General features: G+C 36.8%; 2 protein-coding genes across 4 annotated transcripts; one reads left to right on the top strand and one right to left on the bottom strand.

Moving 5' to 3' along the window:
* Positions 1–2,381: 2,381 nt before the first annotated feature.
* On the bottom strand, positions 2,382–9,748 carry LOC102229123 (lysosomal protective protein-like). Its single transcript, XM_014474667.2, has 11 exons — positions 9,456–9,748; positions 7,485–7,596; positions 7,264–7,401; positions 7,029–7,187; positions 6,284–6,375; positions 5,375–5,459; positions 5,148–5,300; positions 4,915–5,060; positions 4,044–4,206; positions 2,847–2,936; positions 2,382–2,771 (listed from the first exon to the last, which is right to left on the bottom strand). The coding sequence occupies exons 1-11, from the start codon at positions 9,632–9,634 to the stop codon at positions 2,688–2,690; spliced, it is 1,401 nt and encodes a 466-aa protein (XP_014330153.1). The 5' UTR covers positions 9,635–9,748; the 3' UTR covers positions 2,382–2,687.
* Positions 9,749–10,463: 715 nt separating this feature from the next.
* On the top strand, positions 10,464–23,078 carry LOC102229643 (growth arrest-specific protein 8-like). Of its 3 annotated transcripts, XR_002752614.1 has the most exons (12): positions 10,464–10,621; positions 18,209–18,301; positions 18,504–18,701; positions 19,555–19,755; positions 19,836–19,890; positions 19,975–20,180; positions 20,450–20,605; positions 20,704–20,784; positions 20,865–21,074; positions 21,167–21,232; positions 21,383–21,480; positions 22,838–23,078. XR_002752614.1 is itself a non-coding variant. In XM_023331867.1 (11 exons), exons 1-11 carry the CDS (start codon positions 10,562–10,564, stop codon positions 21,428–21,430), a joined length of 1,374 nt encoding a protein of 457 aa, XP_023187635.1. In that variant the 5' UTR covers positions 10,464–10,561; the 3' UTR covers positions 21,431–22,521. The 3 variants fall into 3 exon arrangements, 2 of the variants coding, with proteins under 2 accessions (XP_023187635.1, XP_014330155.1); XM_023331867.1 differs by lacking the exon at positions 22,838–23,078 and having other exon boundaries at positions 21,383–22,521; XM_014474669.2 differs by lacking the exons at positions 10,464–10,621; positions 22,838–23,078 and adding an exon at positions 17,610–17,993 and having other exon boundaries at positions 21,383–22,521.
* The last annotated feature ends 988 nt before the right edge of the window (positions 23,079–24,066 follow it).

The raw sequence follows: 24,066 nt of genomic DNA, 5'->3' as shown, positions 1-24,066 counted from the left end.
CTCAAGATGTTTGGTGTTATACATTTTAATCAAAATTGTGTAGAAATGGACTGGTCTTGGTTCTTTGGCATTCCCCTATTTAAAGAGTAATTTAACTTGATGGTTTATACTGTATTACTAAAAGCCTCAGTTTCACACAATGTATAGTAATAGAGTGAAAATTTGAATGTAGCCAGTTATACCATTCCAAATAGTCCTTTTAATATCAAAACATCACATTCTCCACAATGCAGCTGTATTTCAATGAACTAGTTATTCCAGTTAAAGTGAAATGTGAATATACAGATTCTTTAAACACATATGGCCTGAATTTGTTTATGACATTAGCTTTTTAGAATATTATGTAAAACTAAGATTTACACCCTACACTTGGTCAGTTTGTTTCATTGTGTCCCTCATATAGATCTGCATGGTGGCTCTGGAAGCACCGAGTCCAAAAGTACCTGTCACTTTAAATGGACTTTGTCTCAATCTACAACAAAAGCTGATTACTCTGTGTGTCTTTTTCTACTATGTTTTCCTTCCACTCAGCTTTCCATTATATTCCATTGACCTTTTGGTTGCTCCCTTTCTGTGGATGCCATCTGTCAGTCAAGTCAGCAGTCTTTTCCATGATTTTGCAAGTATTTCTATTAAATAGCTGTTGGCCTCATAAGTAATTTTCTGAATTTTTGGGTTTTATTAGCTGAAAACCATAATTACATGAACAGGACATTTCTATCACTGTACTTAATGAGTCTATAAATAAGTTTCCCTTTTTTGATTTGACTTGATCTGTGAGACGGATGCAAAAGGTTCATATAAACATCGTAAAGGAGGACAATGAGCATTTATAGCAGCGGTGCCCAAAGTGGGTCCTGGAGGTCCGGCATCCTGCATACTTTAGTTCTCTCCCTGTGTTGGTTTGCAATGAGAAATCAGACAGAAACCAGAAATTGTAGAGCTCCGAATGTTTTTCTTCATGCACTTCTTCAAACATTTCATTCCAGTTCACAGCATAACATGCATTGAAACAGGAGGGAGAGTCTCCCTCTGATCTAAAACCACCTGGCTTTTAAAGCATTGGCTCTAATTAAGGGGTGGAGACAACATTTCCATTTCCATATAGAAAAACACATTTGCACTAGACTATATTCCTGGAAAAATATTTACACCACTACAACTAACAATTTCACAACAAAAACAAAAAGGGAGGGGGTAAATCATCACACCCTGGTTTAATACCTGGATCCAATGACGGATCATGAGAGGCCTAAGAAGGACACGGACACGCTGAGAACGTTGTTACTACCACCAGGCAGAGAACTAAAACAGCCCTCCAGGATGGGGGGCCCACTTTGGGCCCCGTTGTTTTACAGCAAAATTTATATTGCAATATTAATACAACAAACATTTTTTCCTGAAGTGACATTATCAATCCAGAGCTCACATACTATGCTTTAAAAGTCAAATAATTAGAACCTTAAATTAGTGCAATTGACTCCTGTTACATCCCCAAGGCAGTCTAGGGGTTTTGGAGGAGGGGGGGCTGTAACAATAGATAAGCCAGGAAAAATTAAGAGGCAAAAACCAGGAGGGTAAAATTAAAGGGTTTATTCTGGGGGATCCAGAGAAAACTCAAAGATGAAAATGAAAACCTACAAGAAAAGAAAAGGGAGAATAACAATGAAAACCAGGGTTTCTAGTAGACCAAAAATCCTCATTTGCAGCACCACCAAGCTGCAGCACACATGCTGCCCAATTGGCCAAGAGGCCCCGAAAGTCAGTTTCCCAGCTAGTTTTATACTCTGCTCATCAAGAGACAGAGTGAAACCAGCTGGGCCTGCTTAACCCACCGGAGCTCAGCAGCAACCCGAACTGGGAGGAATCCCACATGCAGCCACCACTGCATGTAACAACTCCCTTAAAGCAAGAGCAACAAAAGTGTGACTCCTAACTGCAGTTCATAACTTATTAGTTGTGTTTTTAGCTTTAATTTAAATATTGTAGGTAGGGTCCCAAACATTCAATGACTATTTACTCAAAAGCATCCATTAATTAAACTTTGCTACACCCTCCCTGGATTTAAGCCATGAGGACCTTCTTTAGACCAAAAACAAATTGCTCTTTTTCTATTTTATTCAAATATTTCATATTTAGTTTGTTGCTGAGGAGATAAAAACCAGAGAATTCATAATAAAATAATTTTGTGTTTTAAGCAGAGCGGGATTTATGGCTCCTGAGGACTTTTAATTTAGCTGAAATTTAATTTAGACACCAGTTTGGACTGATTCAAAGAGTTCCCATTTCCACTTTTTTGTAGACTTTATTCTTACAACTCCAAGTTGTTGGTAAATTTGAATGGTTTCCCCTCCATTCCCCATTAAGATCCAGAAATCGGCTCAATTTTAATATAATTTATTTTCAGTTACATGTTGAGGATTACATCTTCCCTTTGTAGCTTTGCTCTGGACTGTGACAGTCCTGCCATAACAAATATGATCAAACAAACTGCGAATTTATTCTCATTCTTCAAGCAAAGAAATAAAACCACACAGGCATATATGCAAGAACCCACCACAAGAAAAAAAACACAGATATCAAACTTGAGGTCAGTTCGCCTCAGCAGTCTTTAGGCACAGCAAATGGATCTTCCCTGAAATGAAACATGGCCGTCAGGCTGCAAAACGCAGGTTGCCTCCACAGACTCAGTACCGTCCGTTTTCTATGAAGGACTGAAACATGTGGAAAGCTTGACCCGGCGCCCACTGGGGAACCATGTGGCCGGCGCCCTGAAACACATGAAATGCAACATCTGTGACACTCACCGAATCAGGACATGTTTTCACGCAAACATCAGCGCTTACCTTCACTGTCAGAAAAGTGATGTTTCCAAACTGCTGATAGAAACCGGCAATCTGGTCATCATGGATCCAGGGCTGGTACCTGCTGGTTGCCTGGAGAGATTTTAACACAGTGATGAGGCAAATCTTAAAGCTGCGTTATGAAGAACTGGCTTGTTTGGTTTAAATCATTTAGAAAGAACACAAACTTATCCATGCTTTCATTACGACACACTTGGATCACTCCAATTATATGGACTGATATTCTTTACAACATCTCCAAATGATTCAAAAGGCTGCAGCTCGGCCGGAACCTGGAAAACCTGAGCTTCTCATCAGACTGATTTTAAAATTCTTTTATTGGTTTTTAAAAGTTATAAATGGCTTAGCGCCGACTTACCTCCAGGATACTCTTCACTACTATTCCATTTCCAGAAAGCTTTGATCAAATAATAAACTGCTCTGACGGACTAAAAGCAGAGGAGAGACCTGGCATTTGCTGCCACTGCTCCGAATTTATGGAACAACATTAGATCTTCCCAGAGTCTGAAACATTTAAAGCTCATTTTTAGTCTCTGGCATTTACATAAGGTCTGACATTGTATTCTACTTGTCCTGTTTAATTTATTTTGATTTACTCCTATGTCTTTTTATTTTTTTTACAGGTGTTTTTATGAATACTGTACACCACTGTGCCATAGTCAATAGCTGTTTTTAAACGTGCTTTATAAATAAGATTGACCATATCTGAATTTTCTCTCTGTGGAACAAAAAAAAGCTATTTCTATTCAAATCCACAGGGGAAAAAAACAAAACTAGTGAGCAGAAGTGATGAAAGGCTGGTGACTTCAACCTCAGGCATTAATAACATATTCTCACTCTGAAGTACGTGTCACCAATACGTGTCAAAACCAGTAAGGCCCACTTTCTTCCGGCAAGAAAAGCAGCGGTTCTTTTTCTTGTTCTTATCGGGGGTTTGGTCATCTTCAGAAGGTGACCAAACACATTTAGCCTGACGAGCAAATCAAGTCTCCCTGACAGTTGAACTACCTCAACTCCATCACTAGGGTGTGCCAAAGCTCTACAGAAAAAAGAAAAACTATTTACTCAAGTAACTCCAGCTACATTTAATCTTTATAAATCAAGAGAACGTGTGCATATTTTGGTACATTTAAGAAGTTGTGTATTTATGGATTTAAATAAAATATTTTCAGAATGCACCTTAAATCCGAGGTCCTCCACAAACCACTGGTCTCCCAGGAAGTTGCAGGCCATGTCAGTGTCTCCGTTGTAGACGAGCGCTCGCAAGTCCAGAGAGAGCAGCTTCAGGTAAACCTCCTTCATTGTGTGGTATAACATCGAGTATTGTTGTTCAACAATGTCACTGCAACAAGGACACATAATCAACATAAACTATCTGAAAACAATAATTCACAGTAGTTCCACTTAGCGCTGCAACTAATTACTTAGTAATCAATTATTCTATCGATTACTTGGATTTAAAAGAATGGCACATTTTGCAGATTTTTTCCTTTACCTTTTTTATGCAATATCAGAAATGCATTAAAATGTAAAACGAGATTTTAAATAAGAAAATAAATACATTTATTGTCTGAATGGCAACAACACAGCATTCCTTTAGCGAATGCATCTGCAGCTAAAAAACTAATTCTACCATCAACATGAAAAGCTCAGTGGCATCGAGTCACATTTTCTTATTATCAACTGAAATAATTGTATGCAAAAGGAGCTCAAAATGAGATTTTTTTACAAAAAGATTTTGAACCAGGTGAAGCTGAAACTGAGTTCTGGATGGAACATATTTTCACACATGTAAAAAATATTTTTTTTTCCTTCGTCTTTACTGCTCTTCATTTGTTCTTTCACCAAACGGTCTGTATACTTCATTTAGCAATTACGAAGTTAGTTGACAATCATTTCAACAATTGATCCATCAAGATTAATCATTTCAGCTCTAGTTCCATTATCGCCGTCACTTATTAAAAAAATCTCTTAGTTGAAAGGGTAAGCCCTATTTGCAGTTTTAAAATAAAACGTGAGATAAATTATGTTCCTGTTTGCGTGGATCTACCTGCAGATGTCCCAGGGTGGCAGAACGTCTGGGATGTGCAGCGCTTTCCTCACGTCGCCTCTGTTCAGCCAGTTTGTCTGAGCCGTGCTGTTGATGCAGGGAGGGACGCCCCTCAGAGACACAGAGGACATCTTGACATCTGGAAGCTGCGTTCGACATCATCACCAGTAATGTTGCATGACATTAAAAAGAATCTGATGGATTCACAGACGAGTGATCGAAATGCAGAGCACCTTGAAGCTGGACAGGTTTTTCCTGTAGCTCCTGAAGAGATGACCCATTGCTCGCTCGTATCCTTTGTGGTACGCTCTGAGGCCCTCGCAGTCCAGGTAGAGGGCATACTCGTTGAGTCCACTTTCATACACGATAACAAACGCCACGTTCACCTGAGCAGTAAAAAGGAAATGTTGATCTTCATTTTGGAAAGCCAGAAAGTTCCCGCAGGACGGTCGACACATACCAGAGTCATGCATTTCTCATTAGTGTTGTTGTAAAAGTTACAGCTTTTCTCGTCACAGCAGTTTATGTTCAGATCACGCCACAAACTGCACATGAAGCACAAACAAACCTCATAAGCGATCTGCAAAAGATTTGCTGTCACATGACAGAAACCATCTAAAAAAAAAGGAACAGAAAATTCACTGTAAATTCACAAACTTATACATTTAAAGCTGGTTATTTGATGGAGTGGGACTGAAAGTCCCCTAGAACCCACAAAAACTTTAACATTTACACAGTTTAAGTTTTTTTTATGTGTGTTTCCAAGTCTAAGCTGGGAGGATAATAAGTTCATTGAGCAGGAAAGATTTGTTTTTATTTCTGTAATTAATTATGCATATCCCCCCCAAAAAAATTTAAAGGATTTTTTTCAATTCGAATGCAATAATCTATTGGTAGTTGTTAAAAAAAAAATCAAACAACAGGAATGAAATAGTAGACAAAAACAAGACATTTTAAAGCTGGGAGAACAATTGCACATGGTCATTTTAACAGCAGAGACACATTTCAGGCAAAATAAAAAGAAACAAGCTTTGACTCAACGATGTTACCCAGTAACCAAATGAGACCAAAGTTCAGACAGAAAGAGGGATTTTCTCCTGATATACTGATCTGAAACCACTGTTAAAATTGTTATTTGTTCTTAGACTAAAAACATTTGGTAAACAAATAAGGATTTCAACCAATTAGATTGGAGGCAATTTAAAAAGACAAGAACAGCAAACTGAAGAGTAAAGCTTATTTTTCTATTGACGTTACAGAAGTGATACTTTTATTTACAATTACGAAACAGAAATATGTTCCTGAACGTCTGAGGTTCATATACTTTTGTACAATTTCTTAAAAACTGACAGTAGAAAGAGTTGCTTACTCTTCTCCAAACAGGCCATGGTAATAACCGAAGTAGATCAAAGATTGGTCATTGAGCGCAAAGCTACTGAGACCGTTTCCCACCGCAAAGCCCTGAAAAGACAAACATTATAATGATTCAATTAAAACAGATTAACTTTTCATCTCTGTCCGTTTTTATGATAATGGTTTGGAATTAATACAAATCTGAAATTATTTTTTAGAAAGTTTAGAGCTTAGTATGAAAGCAATCAATAAAAAAAGGTTAAAATTAAACATTCTTGTAATTACTATTGTTTTCAGAATTTTTCAGCTTTTGACCCATAAAATATAAGCGAAGGTGATTGATAACCACAACTATTGGTCGAATATGAATGGCTTTCTACAAAGTCAATTTAACAAACATACAAAGAAAAACAAAAACAGACAATATTTCTTTGTCTTTCTTCAATCATTTATGGGAAAAATGTCTTTTAGCATTTTTCTATATTTTGTTTAATCTGTGAAGAGGATCTCAAAACCTCAACTGACTCCTCAATGAGGACAAGCAACTGATTTAAAATATTTTTCAATACAAGAACATGCTTTTCAATAGGCTGACATTTCTGTATTAAATATCTTTTACTGGTCATTTGCAATGTTGAAATTTTTTGCTGCAAGCAATAATTATAAAAAAATAAATCCTTGAAAACATTTCACTCCGAGTAATTCATCTACTTCCACTTCTTGAACTTTCTACTTTTACGTTTTGTCCTGCAGCACCTCACCTTGAAGTTGATCTTAGCCTTTCCTGTTGCCACACGCAGACTCAGCGTCGGAGCGTAAACGCCTCCGTAACTCTCCCCAAAGATGAAGAACTCGTTCTGAGTAAAGTTCGGGAACTTGGCAAAGAAACTCTGAAGGGCTTTGTAATTATCGTCAGCAACCTGAGAAAAAGAACATTTACAGTCTCAAATTATCTGCGAGCTTTCTTTTTGGTCCAAGCAAGAGAAACAAACGTACCTGATCATCATCCGTGTCGTATTTTTTACTGTCAGAATAAGAGTATCCCACTCCTGCAGGAGACTCCAGGTACAGCACGTTGGCGATCCTGTTCCAGCTGAATTTGTTCTCGTAAAGAGTGGCTCCATCATCATTTACCTGCAAATAAAGGCCTAACAATTTAAAGTTTGTCTGAGTCAACAGTGCACAGATGCAGTGAAGTCCACGACAAGAGAGCTCACATGAAACGGCCCGTTCTCCGACAAGAATCCGTCCAGAGAGCTGCAGCCGGGCCCGCCGTTCAGCCAGAGGACCAGCGGGTCTGTGGCCGGATCTCTCTGAGAAGTTACAAACCTGCAGAACATCAGAGATAAATAATTAACCGTCATACACAACATGGAGTGACGGTTAATACACAACAGACAGAATTACAGAATTTTTCAGCAACATGGAAGCCAGGATTTATACATTTGATTTGCAACAAACTTGTGACAAGGAGCAGGATCAGAACCAGCAGAAAACAGATCCTTCAAAGTGATTCCTCTCAACTTTGGATGGAAAAGCTGCTAAAAATTAGCAGTTAAATTATGAGTTAAAGAAATCTCTTTGTCATTAAGCCAAGCATTACATACTGGTTTTCTTTTACCCCAAAAATAAAATGCTCCACTCAATAAAGATGATCGTTTTCCTCTCTCTGTTCCAAACCCAAATGCAGAAGTGAAATCTTCGCATTACAAAAGCACATTTTATATAGTAGGACTATTTTTCTAGCTCTTGACAATTTTTATTTAGTAGGAGCTTGCAAAGGTTGTGGTTTTCTGATCCAAACACCCAACAAATGTGAAATAAAAAATAAAATATCCCCCCCCTCAACGTCGCTAGAAATGTATAACTGTTGTATACAAAATAAGAAAGATTGCAACTAAAGATTTGCAGCTGGTAAATTCAGTCAATAGAAATATGATTGTCTTTATTTATTTAACTCTCTGAGAGTTTAGTTCCCATTTAAAGCAAGAGGAAAGCTGTCACAGTTATTTATGGGTAACTTCTTAGTTCTTGTGGTTTTTATTACTCTCAAAACGTTCTAGTTCTGGGAGAGGAAGTTCAAAGCTGAGCTTATAGTTAAATATAAATGTGTTTCTTCGGCTGCGAGCGAATTTTAGTTTGTTCCACTTTGGGTACTGCAAAGTTTTGTTTTAATATAAAAATTAAAGTAATTTTTCTTTCTTGTTGGACTTTGGGCAAATAGCATTTTTTTATCAGTGTTTAACTTCTAGTGCTTTTATTTACAGAGAAAAGTGTAAAAGAAATTCATCTTGGAAAGAATGCCAGCAGCAAGCTCACCTATTAATTTTCAACATCTTCTCTTCCTTCCTGTTAAACTTTACCTCAAACTATTTTAAAATAGTCGACTAGAAGAACGATATTGGTGGTTATTGGCGACCGAGCGCATTGAGGAAGACTAGGGATGAAGTGAATTTGATCTGTGAAGGATCACCTCAGTTTTCACATCGACACTGAAGGAGGGATCATTAAATATTCGTCTGAAACATTTACACAACATGTCACTGCAGGTTTCAGCAGTTCAATCAAATACCTCCAACAACTGATTTCCTATCCTGTGCCTTTACTGCAAAATGCAGGAGTACTTTGTTGGCACCTCTTGTTGATTCTGTGTTGCATCGTGTTTCTGTGTTTGATATGATGTAAAGCACTTTGAAATGCCTTGCTGCTGAAATGTGCTAATCAAATAACATTTGATTGATTGATTGATTGATTGATCTCTCATCATCAGCTGCGGTTCTGGTCGCTCACTTCCTGATGTTGAGATACTTTATTGTAGTGATTATATTTTTTCGTATTGGGAAAATCCCTAAAGAAGGCTTACATGAGCTTTTACTAAAACAGATTTTCCTCTTATCTTTTCTTCTTTATTTTAGCTAATCTTCAAAGTAGCCGAAGAAGAAAAAGAGACTCTTCCACAAAACCAGAAAGTTAGGTTGTCACATGTTTTTCCAACAGTACAAAACACGGTGACTGAAAATCTCGCCGCAGCTAAGAGATTGTTTGAAATATGAAAGAATAATTACATAATACTCTCTGTAGTTTAATACACATATCTTTGGTAGTTTCAACATCTTAGCAAATGACATTTAAAGTATTTTATCAAACATTTCACACCATCACCATCAGTCAGTCACAAAGTCTCTTACCAATAATGGAGAAACTTCACATTATTCCCAGTTCCTGCCTGCAGGTATCCAGACCACTGACTGTAGTTGGCTTTGAACGTCATGCCCGGCAGATGAGTGACCTCATCGGGGGCGTACTGAGCCCGGGCGCCGAGCTGAAGGACGGACAGCAAACACAGCAGGAAACCGCCGACGTGCATCGCTCAACCTCACCTGTGTGTCACACCGAAACCCCAGACACTGAGACGAAGATAAGAGCTTCCTGCACGGAACAACACCAAGATCCAAACTTAGCGTCATATGACTGCTGCGGAGTCACGTGACCTCTGCGTGCCGGAACACGGAAACAGCTCAACACTTTTAAATTAGGTAAAGCAAGGAACCATATTAAACATGCTACAGGTTGCTGTGTCCATTGTGGTCAAATTAAAGCAATAGAGAATATTTTCTTGGAATATAATAAACATGCACATAAAAAAGAGACATTAATTAGAAAATTTAATGAGAATAAAAGTAAGTAATTTCTTCAAAGATGTGGATGTAGTTTTTACCAACAATTTGGGTCAGAGGAAAACACAAACAGATTTTTTTTATTAATTTCTTTAAAAAAATAAATAAATTAGGTGCTGTTCATTCAAAAATATTAAGAGTTCTTGTTGCTGATTCTTCACATTTTGAATTAAAGTTTGATGAGGTTTCAAATCCACAACAAAAAGATATCTGGAAGCGCAGGTAGCCCATGGGCGTAGGTTTGGGTGTGGACGGTCGTGACATGTCACGACCAATATTCAAGGGATATAAAATAGTCCCGACCAATTTTTGCCATATTAATTAAAAAAAAAAAAAAACATATGTATTTTTTAACAAAAACAAAATAAATAAACGAAAATCTACATTGATTAGTTTAATATTTCAATATACTACGCAGTGGTAGCATTCATTTTAAAATCCGCTGTTATGAACTATGACGACCCGCTATTGGCTCACAGAACGTGGATCTACGTTCTTTGATTGGCTGCACCAGGCGGCGGCCAGCTGGCCACACGCGGAACGGAAGCTTGGTCCACGGTGCTGACAGTGAACGCGTCTCCTTCTGAGTTTGACATTCATTATGAGTCTCCGAGACCATGTCGCCACCAAAAAAGAAAAGGACGGCAGACATTAGAAGTTATTTCGCTACCTCGGCTGTAAGTACAGTGAGGGGACCCATAAGTTAGATATCACGCAACGCATTTGTTTTTAAGTCCGGTGTTTAGGTCAGCACTTAATGTGAGGTAGAATAGGTCTGTTAATTATCTAATATTTTTTCACATCGGGAGGCTGGGAGGGGGTTATTAAGCCAATTTTGTTCTCCCCCACCCTCCCGGTCAAAAATGGTCGTTGAGGGGGCGGGGGTTGGTCAGTAAGTTGTAAGGTCCCACCAAAACTTAGACCAAACCTACGCCCTTGAGGTAGCCTATATACAATTGATGGAGGATGGTGACTTTTTTTTCTTTCTTTATGAATACTTTCTTTTTCCTTTTCATGCTCAAGTTGTAACACAGAGATGTCTTGGAATAAAAGCAATGACAAAGAACATAATACGCTGTGCTTTTATTTTGAGCACGTCTCAAGAGATAATTTTACTCATCTCAGACCTTGGAAAAAGAAGGTTAAAAATAATTTGCTGAGTGGCTTTTCCACTGACAAACACAATCGTGGGGCTTATCAATGCAAAACCTAAAACAAAGGGCAGAGACAAGTCTGAGCCACAAGGATTGATAAGTGGACACAATAGCCTCAGATAAAGTTGTGCTACGAAATTTCGCAAGAAAAGATAATCAATTTCAAAGACTCACCACATTTTTACTCTAATTTTAACATTAAGATGCTTCACAACCTTTCATTTATAAAAATATAAAAAATATCTGATATGTTTTGAACTATTTTTATTCAAGCTAAAATCATTTTACTGCAATCTGGGAAGAGAGTGTTAATAATATTGGAGTCACGCTCCCTTGCACAAAAATAATTTAGACTTTAGTCACAGGTTTCCTCACTATTGAAAGAAAAATATTTTTGAAAATAGAAGCTATGTTATTTGTCCAATTTTCATGTACAACCAGTGTAAATACATTCATGAGAAATGACTATTTAAAAAGTGGTTGAGCTTTTATTTTGAAGGCAGCAGGAAGCTTCGTATCACAAAACAAGACACGTTCAAATGAAACAGTAATCAAAGACGGCCTTGACATCAGAAATTAAACTACGACAACATTCACCAACATTTCTAACTTTTTTATCTTATGTAAAAGTCGCTGTCATTAAGAGTCACTAACTTCTTGTCCGTACACGAAAGTTCTTCCGCTAAGAAATGTTGCAAAAATAAAGTTTTGCTTGAAACTACGTTGGTTCTAGTTTCCATTAAACCAGAAAAGGTAAGCGCGTAATTTAGTTGTCTTTATAAAAAAAAAAATCATATAAGTTTATCAGCAACATTACAATACAATTTCGAAGAAAACACACACAGGAAACCCGACCGGGGTTTTATTTTGAAGGACAACATTCCGGTTGTTGGCACCGCGCCGCTAATTCAAATCGGGTTTGTTTGATTGTTCTGTGCGGTAGAATGGATTCTGAAGAAAGTCCAGAAAAAGAAACCTTTGTTTCGAGACAACACCTCAGTTCCAAGAGGATTCCCAAGAGCCTGACCCTTCTGACTCAGAGGTTTGTTAGGCTGCTACAGGAGGCCGAGCACGGGGAGCTGGACCTGAACCACGTACGTTGAACAGTGAACGCAACACGCCCCAAGTTTAAATAGTCTGTGTTGAAAGTCCGTTTTAACGTAGTTCATTTCATTTTTTTAATATAAATTAGCTAACTACTTTTATAATATTTCATTCAACATTAAAGTCTAGATTGTTTGCACATTATGTGTACGGCTTTTACATCCTTATGTAACTTGACTTAATGATTGATTCTATATTGCATTGTGATTCTGTGTTTGTAATGATGTAAAGCACTTTGAAATGTCTTGCTGCTGAAATGTGCTATACAAATAAAATTTGATTGATTGATTGATTTTGATTAGAAACAAGGAAGGAGGTTGGCAATTTCTAGTATTCAATAAATAAATAGGATTCCAACTGCAGTCCACAATTTGGGAATCCCCACAAGCTCTTGAATTGACTTTTCTTCACAATTGTCTCCATTCTACAGTTGTTCCTGTTGCTAGTACAGCTTTTTCTACCACTCTCCTTCCAACTTTCCAGTTTTATACTTACATACAGCACTTTGTGATCAGCCAACTTATTTAGAAATGACTGTTTTGCAGCTTGTCTTCCTTGTGGAAGGAGACAATGACTGTTGCACAGCTGTAAAGTGGTAATTGTGTAGGTAATAGCATGATATTTCAGTATGACATTTCTTTTATTGGTCTCATGTAATATTCAAGATTTTCCAAAAACCTAAGTTTGTATTTCTATTAGCTGTAAGCCATGATTGTCAGTAAAAACAGGAGGTAAAACACTTTAAATAGGTAAAGTGTAATGATGGCTATATTTAACACATTTGAAAAATATTTAAACATCTTATTTATTCAGTAACACAATTCACTAAGTGGAACATTGCATATATCATTATTTTTTAAGGCTTTATTTTGCTTGTATTATGATAATTTTCCACTTATAGCTAATTCAAAATTATATTACATCAGACCAGTAAAACAACATTTTAATACAGAAATATTGGCTTATTGAAAAGTATGTTAAATACCTGCTGAAAGGTTATTTTCAACACATTGGAACACCTAATTTCATTCTTATTGAAAATGACTGCATGTTTGCATCTCTTAATATTTATCCCAGTGATGACATCTGGGCTGTCTTTAACATAATTGTGTTTGTTTTTAATTTACCGGTATACTAATTTAATGCTACTAATATACTCTTTCAGGCATTCAAGGTTCTGGCTGTGAAACATATCAGAAGAATCTACGATATCACAAACGTGCTGGAGGGCATCGGTCTTATTGTCAAAATATCCAAGCGCCATGTGAAATGGGTGTAAGTTTTTACCTCTTGTTGGTTTGCATATTAGGATTGCAGAGCAAAACAGAGTCTGTATAACAGCTTGACACGTTCTTTTTGATTTCCAAGAGGGACACCTCTTGACAACAGATTCATGAACCTGAACTCTGAGCTGGAGGACTTGAAGTGGAAGGAATCTATACTGGACCAGCAGAGGATGTTGGTTCAAGACGTCATCAGGAGCCAAACAGAAGAATGGAAAAAATATCCTTTCTGCAGCAGTTTATACATAAACATGTTGGCTTACAATATGTTTCTTAATTTCTTTTGGCACTGCAGTGATCAGATTCAAACTAATCATGTGTGTCGCATTGATGCTGAACTATATCGCTTATCAATATTTCTTAACTCAAATCAACTCTGACCTATGTGACCAATCACGATATCTGCAACTGCTTCAGTGGTGAGGCTGGGTTTTTTATGGCTGATTTGTTTTAAAGGGGTTAAAGGGTAATTCGTTTTTTACAGTACATGATAGTAACTTGAAGTTGTGTATGAGAGAACATCAGACTTTGTTTTAAAACACTTTGCAATAATAATAAAGGATTATATGGGAAAAAATACAGTTGGGGGAATTCTGCTTTATCCTATGCTGCTATAGTTACCTGGCCTATATTGCTCTGGTGAAATATTTTAAAGATTTCACTCTATTGAGCCTAGTCGAATATCACTTTTTATCCAGATTCTCTGCAACAATCGACCAAGGCCATTAAACTTTTACTGCTTGGAAGAAAGCCAAGCACATCCTGTCCATACTATGTGTTTGATGTGTGACAGTTCAAGGGCATATCAACTCAGGGTGTCATCTAAAGCTCCCACCAACTAATGCAACATCACATAATAATGAAGATGGACATATAGCATCCGACCAAAACCTGCTCTCACAGGACGGCACTGAGGAGGCCAACAAGAAAATCAAGGGGAATATTTTTTTAGACTGAAGAACATTGTTATAGCAGCATGAGTCAAGTAAGGTTCAAAACCATTAAAGTTGCATGAGGGTTAAAAAGTCAGCCTCTCTGACTGAAGTGTCCTTCAAGTTTAAATCAGAGGAAGAGAAAGTTGCTGTGAATCCGGAGGATTTGGTTTGGCTTAGATTCAACCTGCAAGGCTTCAAAAATTCAAAGGCAGGGATTAAATAATTAAAAGGCTCAGCTGATTTTGACATAAAAGTACTCAAAAGTTTGATAATGTAATTATGAGTTCTGAACAATTGAAGTTTTATTGTTATCTAAACAGAATGAGTTGATGTTTAGCTGATTCACCAGTTAGTTGGAAGAATATAGCAGTTCAAGGGGCTAAAAGAAACTTTCTTTTTCGCTTTAAATTGCATAAAAGTTATCATAATTATCTACTTTCCCTCCAGGTCACATTATTTTGGCAGTGCAAGCACCGCCAGGCACCCAGCTAGATGTTCCCATTCCCAAAGCTGTAAGTTCTGCTTCATTAGGAATCCTTATTGCTTCCTCTGTCCTTGATGCGGTTTCATTCAGATGAGATAATGGCTGTATCTTCCTGCAGGTCCCAAACTGCCCAGCAAAGTATCAGATCTATCTGAAAAGCATCAGAGGGCCTATAGATGTTGTCCTTCTTAACAAGAGAACTGTCAGCTCTGCTCTCGTTGTACTTCCAGTCCCACCGTCTGAAGAAATTTTGCAGTCTGCCAAGTCGGCAATATCTGCGTCAGAAAATAAGGAAAACAATGATGGACTCTGGGAGGCATCAGCTTTTATCGCAAAAAGCACTAAATCTGAATGGGGAGCTGAGCAGGACATGGAGCAACTTCAAGAATCCTCTTTTATAAACTCTAGCCCAAACAAAACAGAAGAGTCTGCATGTGAGTATCTAATGTATTCATTCACCTTGAAACTTTTCATTTAGTCAATCCAAACTTAAACGTTGCTGTATTTCATCAGTGTTTCTTGTAACGGGTGAACATAAAGTAGCTCATAGTTTTGAAGTGGAAATAAATTCTACAAATAAAAGCATAAAATAAGTTTTTTCACTTCATCCCCCACTTAAATCCATACTTAATGCAACCACCTTTAAATGCGATTACAGTGCAAGTTTTCTTGCATGTTAGGACTGACTTTTTAAGATTGCCAAATGGATTTAGATTGGAACTTTGACTAGGCCAATTAGTCATATGAATTTCCTCATCCTTCTGGAAGGTAAGCTTCGGTCTCAGCATCAAGTTTTTTTGGAGTCTTTAACAGGTTTTCTTTAAGGGAAAGAAAATAAATAAAAATGTACTTATCTCCATCAATCTCCCTTTGCCTCTGACCAGGATCACTGATGATGCAGAAGTACAGCAATCCCATATCATGATGACACCACCACCAGATTTCACATTAGAGATGATTTACAGCGTTTTACATTTAAGGCAGAAAGTTCAGTTGTGCTTTCATCTGACCAAACCACCCTGTTGTGTTGTACATGGCTTGCGGCAGACCAGAAACATGACATTCAATTAATTTTTGTAAAATGGGGCTTTCTGTGAAGTTGTCTGTTCAACAGATTCTCCCATCTGAGCTGTTTATTGCTGCAGCTCTCCCAGAGTTGTCATAAGCTTCTTGACTAATTCTCCAATGAATGCTCTTATCTACAAGCCTCTTAGCCGAGGTGAAAGGGAATGTCTCGGGTATTCTTGGAGTTGCTACATAATATATTCTGTTTTTAATTATGAATATACAATATATCACTAGATATTTCTAGTGAAATAATCTGATGTGTTTTTTTCCAACAAACCTGTGACAGCTTCACAGGCCACCTTGATTTATACTGAGATTTCATTACACACATGTGAACTTTATTTCCTACTTCCCTGACTTATGAAGACAATTATTTGTCCTAGGATTTATTTAGGGCTATCAGCATGAAGGTGACTGAATTCATGAAAATGTCCCCCGCTGCAGATTTTGTATGTTAAAATATATTAATATAATTTTCCTCCAACTATGGAACTGTGCACCTCTTTAGTATAATGTGTAAATGTTTTATTCCTAGGTCAAAACATTTCAAAAGAACTACAGAATCACGTAGATTCATCCAAAGGTTGGACATGCTGTTCTTGAAGATATATTGATTAAAGTTTGCCTAGTTGACTTCATATAAATTTAACATGCCATTTCTTTTTGTTAGAAGTAATGGATGCAGATCTGTTCACCCAGTTCATTCGCTCAAAAGGTAAGTGTCCTGTAGTTTTTGTTTATGTTTGTATTTCTTGCATATTGTTATTTGCATTAATTATGTTTGCTTCGGTCTCAGTGTTCCCTCCAATCGTCCAGGTGTCTACATCCCCATCTAAGGCGTAAAGGTCACTGTAATCAGGATGAGAGTTACCTGGTTGATATCCCGTTGTGCTGTTTTTGGGCATCAATGCCTACATTTCTTCATGAGCAATGATTTATGATGTATGTTTGGTTTAAGTATTTTTTTTTGTCAACAAATAAAGTTTGAATTATAATACAAAAACTGTCTTAATTCAGTTTTAAAACCTTGCACTGAAACCGTTTTCTGCAGTGTGAATTATACTGCAGAAGTATCAGACGTGTGATGGTCTCAACCTTTACATTATCTGTGTTTGTGCTGGTTTAAGTGACAAGTAACATAAACTTTGGAACTACTTAAACAGTACAAGCTTTATTCTGTCTATTACCATCAAAACTGTAACTCTGCTGGGAACGGTATGTTCATAGACTTAAAAATTATGGAGTCAAAAAATGCCATAACTCATTTGTTATGAGATGCTAACATTGTCTACTTGTGCAGTAAATTTAATATCCTGGTTAACCTAACAAGTGTTATTCTTTTTTTTTTCCAATTTTATGGTAACACAGAAACTATGAAACCCAAACTTGTTGAAATAATTCTATATGATTTTACATAAAATGAGCCACCAGTTTTAGGTAATCGTTTAATTTAGCTCAGTAAATTAACACAAATAACTAGGGATACATGTATTTATCTATTATATGTGTTTATTACCAATTCGATTTCAAACATGTTAAATGTCTAATAATTTTTTTAAAATAACATTTTGGTACATTTGGCACTCTATACATTTTCACAAATTGCAGGTTTAAGAGAGTCAGACAGAAAAATCATGATACAAATTTGGGACCCACGAAGTGGAGAAGTAGAAACAAAAAGAAAACATGAATTTGGGGGAGACACACAAAGCACATTTTTTGTAACTGTGCAAAACAAATGTAAAGCAAGAGTTTTATAACCGCCTTGTTTCTACATGAGCGTGCCTTTAATCACTGCATTGACGAAACAGAAAAGTAAAAGTCTCCTTACTTTTTTTGCTTTAAAAAGCACGTAAGCCATAAATGTACTTAAATACTAGTTACTTCCGCATTCACGGCGTTGTTGCTATGGAAACCTTAGTGTAGACCACTGGAGTTGTACCTGCTGGCCGTTGTTTATCTTAAACACATAACCCAGAAATCACCGTTCCGTCATCGTTATCGACTCTAAACGAATTATGGTAAAATGTTTTTAAATATGATTTTTAATTTACGAATTACTTTCCGTAAATTAAAAATGTTTTAATTTAATTACCGAATGTCGTTGGTAACAGCTCCGGCTTTCTCCGGAAATGCTAGGTGTTAGGCTAATAAGCAAGAAATGATTATGGCGTTTCCATTTAAAGTAGCCAAGGAGCTATGAAAGTTGGAGCTTACACTTCTTTTTGTCTAACAGCCACCCAAAAAGGATGAAAAGAAGAAAAAGGCGGAAGCGAAGCCCCCCACGCTAATAAATGGCCTCACCAAGGAGGAGATATCGAGGGAACAGGTTAGGTTATAATTTAAATGTTTTAAAGTACAGGTTTGAACCCCACTAACCTTAACATCTGTCTTTTTTTTCATACCAGTTAAGACAGTCCTCTTTATATCCTTGTTTTGGGTTTACATACTTTTTCCACATACTTTATGTCTTTGTTTACAAAGTGTGGGCAGCGTGTTTGGATAGTTTACAGCGAAATTTTGTCTTTCAGATAGAAGACCATGTTGTGCGACTTCGCGAGGTGCTGGACAGAGAGAGGGAGGAGAGGAATTACTTCCAGCTGGAGAGAGACAAGATTCAGTCCTTTCGGGAAGTCACTGACAGAAAACATTCGGAGGTTAAGGCTGAACTTAAAAACCTGGAGAAGGCCATAGAGGATGATCAGGCACATCACCTAGTGGGGATTAAGGTAATGCTCAAATACTGCGGCTGCGCTATCACAAATAGGGCTGAATTTAGTTTTCGTCTATGTTCAGACAAACATATATTTTGACAAAGGTAAAAGGTCACCTGTGTGTAATCCACAGTACTGTGTGCAATCTTATGTTTGCAAAGAACAGTTTGGAAGTCAGTAGTAGTTACTATTATATTTTATTCACATACTGTAGGAGACATTGTTCCCTATGATGATCATTTATGATTGAAAACAATCAGCTGGTTGAAAATGAGTTTTTTCAGTCTGTAGCTTGAAGTACAGTACAGACCAGAAGTTTGGACACACCTTTCTAATTCAATGGGTTTTCTTTATTTTCATGACTATTTATAAGGCAAGAAATCCCACTTATTAACCTGACAGGGCAGGTTGACCTATGAAGTGAAAACCATTTCAGGTGGCTACCTCTTGAAGCTCATCAAGAAAATGCAGAGTGTGTGCAAAGCAGTAATCACAGCAAAATGTTGCTACTTTGAAGAAACTAGAATATAAGGGGTATTTTCAGTTGTTTTACACTTTTTTGTTTAGTGCATATTTCCACATGTGTTATTCACAGTTTTGATGCCTTCAGTGTGAATCTACAATGTCAATAGTCATGAAAATAAAGGAAACTCATTGAATTAAAAGGTGTGTCCAAACTTTTGGTCTGTACTGTACATAAGAATGCTTAACCTTCGTTATGAATCACAGCCACCTAAAAGGCGTCACCACTTTCAGACATCGGAGAGAAGATAAAACCATTTAGCCCATATAATTGTAGTGCATTTTGAATGAAAAACTGGATAGATTTTCCATTTTATGCAGCTTCATTTGATATCTTTCCTGCCAGGTCTTTAAACAGAAGATGAAGCACCTCCTGTGTGAACACCATAACACAGTCACTGAGCTGGAAGCAGATATTGTAACCTCAACCGATGTGCTGGAGGATGAGCAGAGTCAACTGGAGGCAGATCTGTATAAGGAAATGATGGGCATCCTGGTTGAGATGCAGGAGTCCAGCTGTGAGGACGTTTTTAAAGAGCTTCTGCTGGTTCGTCCTGTACAGAATGACATTAAAACACCTCGACATTTCTGACGCGCACTCAAGTGTTCTTCTTTTCCTTCAAACAGAAACATGAAGAAGAAATGACTGCAGCTAGGGAGAAGTGGGAGAGACTTCTGAGAGGTGAGCAACTAATTTGCTACACAGTTCTGCATTTCATAGTGTCAGCAATATAATGAGCTACATCTTTGGTTCCTGTTCAATCAGAAACTGCAGTCAGAAACAAGACAGAGATTCAACAGCTGGAAAAGGAGCACGACAACATAATGAAAAGTGTGACATGTGAGCGAGAGCTGCTCTGGAAGAGCCACTTTGGCAATCTTAATGAAGATATTGAGAGATGCATAAGTGACGCAAAAGAGCTTATTAGTATGCTGAGCAGAGATACAGTAAAAGAGATCACAGCTCTTAAGGTAAGCCCGTAAATAAAATAGCTATTAGACTGATTTTTGATGCAATTTCAATTGACTGATTAAAATATATTTTTTGTTTTGATTTAATGTAATTTTGTTATTCAATAACAATTGAATACAAAAAAATGCAACTTTACACACACATGCTTTTTACTAATGGTGATTATTTTTAGATTTCTCAGTTGCTGCAGCTTTAATCTTGATGTGTGCCTTGGTGTGGTAATTTTTGTTTTTAACTCCCATAAGTTTTTTTTTTTTTGTCATTATAGGAATGCAGAGATAAAAAGGCCTTGGAGCTGATGTTGATGAAAGATGAATTTTTTGCTCTTTTGAAAGAAAATAAAGAATTTGCAAAGCGTGTTGCAAAAACCGAGAATGAATATAGCCGTCTTGAAAGGAGATCAAAATCCTTCTCACAGTCAGAGGTTGTGTTGATGATTCTTTTTGTAACTGGTTGCTATTATAAGTGGGGTTTTTTTAATGTTCTTTTTTTAAATATAATTTGTTACAATGTGTTTCACAGAAACAATTAATAAATCCTCAAAAAAAGGTCCTGAAAGACAAGAAGACAGAGTTTGAAGACTTGGAAGAGCAATTCAGGACGGTAAAATCCTTTTTAAGATTTTGATGGCTGGCGTGTAAGAAGCATTCATATGACTGAAGTTGTTTTTAACCTTTGTGCAGCTTCAGATTGAGGTGGAGGAACTACAATCGTCTGTTCCTAAGAAAATCGACATTGCGCAGAAACAAGCAGATCTGTCTCTCATGCCTCTGGAGGATGAGCTGACGGCTCTGAATGACCATGTGGAGCAGATCCACGCTCAGCTCCACGCCTTGATCTCAGCCCCTAACGTGGACCAAACCGCTGTCACTGAAATCACTCACAAAGTCGAGGTAATGTCGTGAGCTCACACCTTTGGTGGCTACTCTTAATAAGTTCTCTGAGAATGTTTTCAAAAGCATAACAAAAAAACATTTGCTTGCAGAAAGAACTGGAGATCAGAAATTCTGCTATCAAGAACCTAAAGCATAAAAGATATCTGATATCAACGGTCAGTCGTATTTTTACTTGAGAAAATGAGAACCTTGCATTTGATCGCACTGTTGCTTGAAACTTTTGGTTTGATTTGCATCAGTGTCTTACAAACAGATCATGTGAGTTTTTCACTCACATTCATGGGAGATAAATGTGTGTCTTTCAGGCTCATACTGCCGCGCTAGAGAGGGCGGAAGGCGTCATCGCGGTGTAAAAAGATCTTGAAGAGCCCTTGATTTCCCACACAAGTTGCTAGATTATCTGGTCAGATCTTAAATTTGTTCATTCTTTTATTCTTGGTTTAATTACTCTTTGACAAAACTAAATATTGATTTAGGGCAGGAAATTACCTTATCAGAAGGAATTCAAAGGCAAACATTCAACCTCATATTGAAACCCTAAAACAGCTCTGTGACCAAAGCTACCCTGTTTTTTTGGTGGAATAAATAAAAACAAATCTTGCTAGGTGTTTACAATAATTTGCTTTATAATGAAAAAGGTGCATGTTTATCAAGATTTGGCTTAAGGTAAGGGATTTCCCTTATGAAGCATAAACTGTTTTTGATGGCATTTAATCTGTGTACGGTAATCTAAGGATGTGAAAGGGCTGAAGTCACATATTGGACAAAACCTTATTTAATAGTTAGATTTTACTCTTCCAAATGTTTAGTTATGCACAGTATAAACTCCTAGGTAAAGTAAGCTGGTTTTATAATCAAATATCATTTATAAAATCAAAGCTTTTTAGGTGATTTTAGTGAAATGAAATGGGCTTTTTGCTTTTGGCTCCCGCTACATTTTTGTCTTTAACTAAAGTTTTGGTTCTGTAGCTCAACTCACTGACACATATTATAAATTATTTACACACAGACTAATATGATTTTAAGCTTTTATTTCTGTTAATTGTGGTGATTTTCTGCTCACAACTGATGAAATGGCATCCAAGATTAGATTACTACATCAGACCAATTAAATATATATAAGCTTATATGTGCATATATGTTATAAAAAATTATGGACTTACTGAGAAGTACCTGTTTAAATGTTATTATGCTCTAATTTATTGAATATGACTGTGAACTTGTCATGGTGCATCTAAAAGGCTGCTCTAAGATAAATGCTAGAAAAGAAGTAATGCAGAAATGTTTGTATGTGTTACGTAACAGTATAACATTTATTTTATTTAGCCATTGTAATACTTAATTTTGCTAAGTGGTTTGTGGAGATGACTTTGTTTTGTTCTGCTGTGTACCAGTGACTTTGTAATAATTTTAGAGCTGATACAATAAAACTGTTTCTGCAGAAGTTAGTTTTTTTTTTTTTGAGCCCACACCCCATAAATTTTAGGTATGTGAGTTTGATCAAATAGATCAGAGAGAAACTCTCTACAGCATTTGTTGTCTGACAAATCTTTGACCTGCTGCTGTGCTGCATTTATTCACTACTCAAATCAATATAATGGGATCAAGTGTCTAAACCTCATTAAACTGGAAGCAAATTTGAAGAGATCTTCATGTCCATCTAAAACATGAAAAACAATCTGTGATATACTGATTAATTCTAACAAATAATACAAGAATCAGCAACTAACTATAGAATTTTTGTGTTTGCTGTCTTACAGATTTCTTCTCTTTTTGTTTTTTGTCGCATTTAAATGTTTCAGATCATCAAATAAATTCAAGTATCAGACTCATCCTGGAGGTCAGAAAGAACCCAGAGCAACATCTAGAGCTCTGCAGACCTAATTAATCTCAGCTAAGGTCAGTGTTCATAATTCAACAATAAGAAAGAGACTGGACGTAAATGGCATCCACGGGAGAGCTGCAGGGCGGAAACCGGCGCCGGCTCACATTTACCAAAAAGACACCTTTATGATCAACAAGACTTTTACAAAAAGCATTCTGTGAATTTGCTAGATAAAAGTGGAACATTTTGGAAAAGGTGCACAGTGTTTTATTTGACTTAAAACTAGCAAATGAAATTTAGAAACAGGATATGATATTGAGACATAAAAATATTGTGATGTTCTGGATACTTTTCTGGTTTGGGGCCCAGAAGACTTATCATGACTGATGGACAAGGGAGTAGCCAGTTCTGAGCTTAAGCTCAAGCACAACTGAGTCATGCAGCAGTACAAGTAACCAAAACACACTAAATTAATTTTCTGAATCCTTAAAGAAACAAAATGAAGGTTTTGGAGTGGCCTAGTCAAAGCCCTTGCTTAAATCTGATAGAAATGCAGTGGAATGACCACTGACCACCAGAATCCAGTGTGGCTGGATTCTGTAAAGAAGAGTGGTGACAATTCCTCCATGGTGATGAAAAGATTAATAATAATAATAATAATAACCTTTATTTAACCTAATTTGTCTCATCGAGATCAAAATATCTATTTTACAAAAGAGACCTGACCAAGACTGACAGCATACAGAGAAAAAGATCCATTAACAAATGGCTTAATAGCACTTGCTGTTGCCAAGGGTGATACAACCAGTTATTAAATTAGGGGAATAATTACTTCTTCATTAATGGTAAGAGCTATTTTTAAAGATTTATTTTTCTTTAATAAATGACATCAAAATAAAAAAAACTGCTTTGGGTGTTTATTCAGATTATCTTTGTGTAATTAAAACCTGTAAAATTCTCTCTCACTGCACTGCGGAAAATTTAAAAAATGCATGACAAGAAGAGAATTTCCTGCTTTCTGATATAAAATGCTTGGCTTTCATGGTTTTGTTCCCCTTCTACTTATAATCTAGACCAAAGGTTTGCCTCCAACCATGAATTAAAAAAAAATCTCAACAACAGCAGCATTTTCGCCAGCTGATTTCCCTCCTGCCATGACCGAGT

Source organism: Xiphophorus maculatus, chromosome 4 (genome assembly GCF_002775205.1).
Source record: "Xiphophorus maculatus strain JP 163 A chromosome 4, X_maculatus-5.0-male, whole genome shotgun sequence".
NCBI classification, from domain to species: domain Eukaryota; kingdom Metazoa; phylum Chordata; class Actinopteri; order Cyprinodontiformes; family Poeciliidae; genus Xiphophorus; species Xiphophorus maculatus.
The sequence above is the reverse complement of the archived record's forward strand: the minus strand, read 5'-3'. Positions and strand labels throughout refer to the sequence as shown.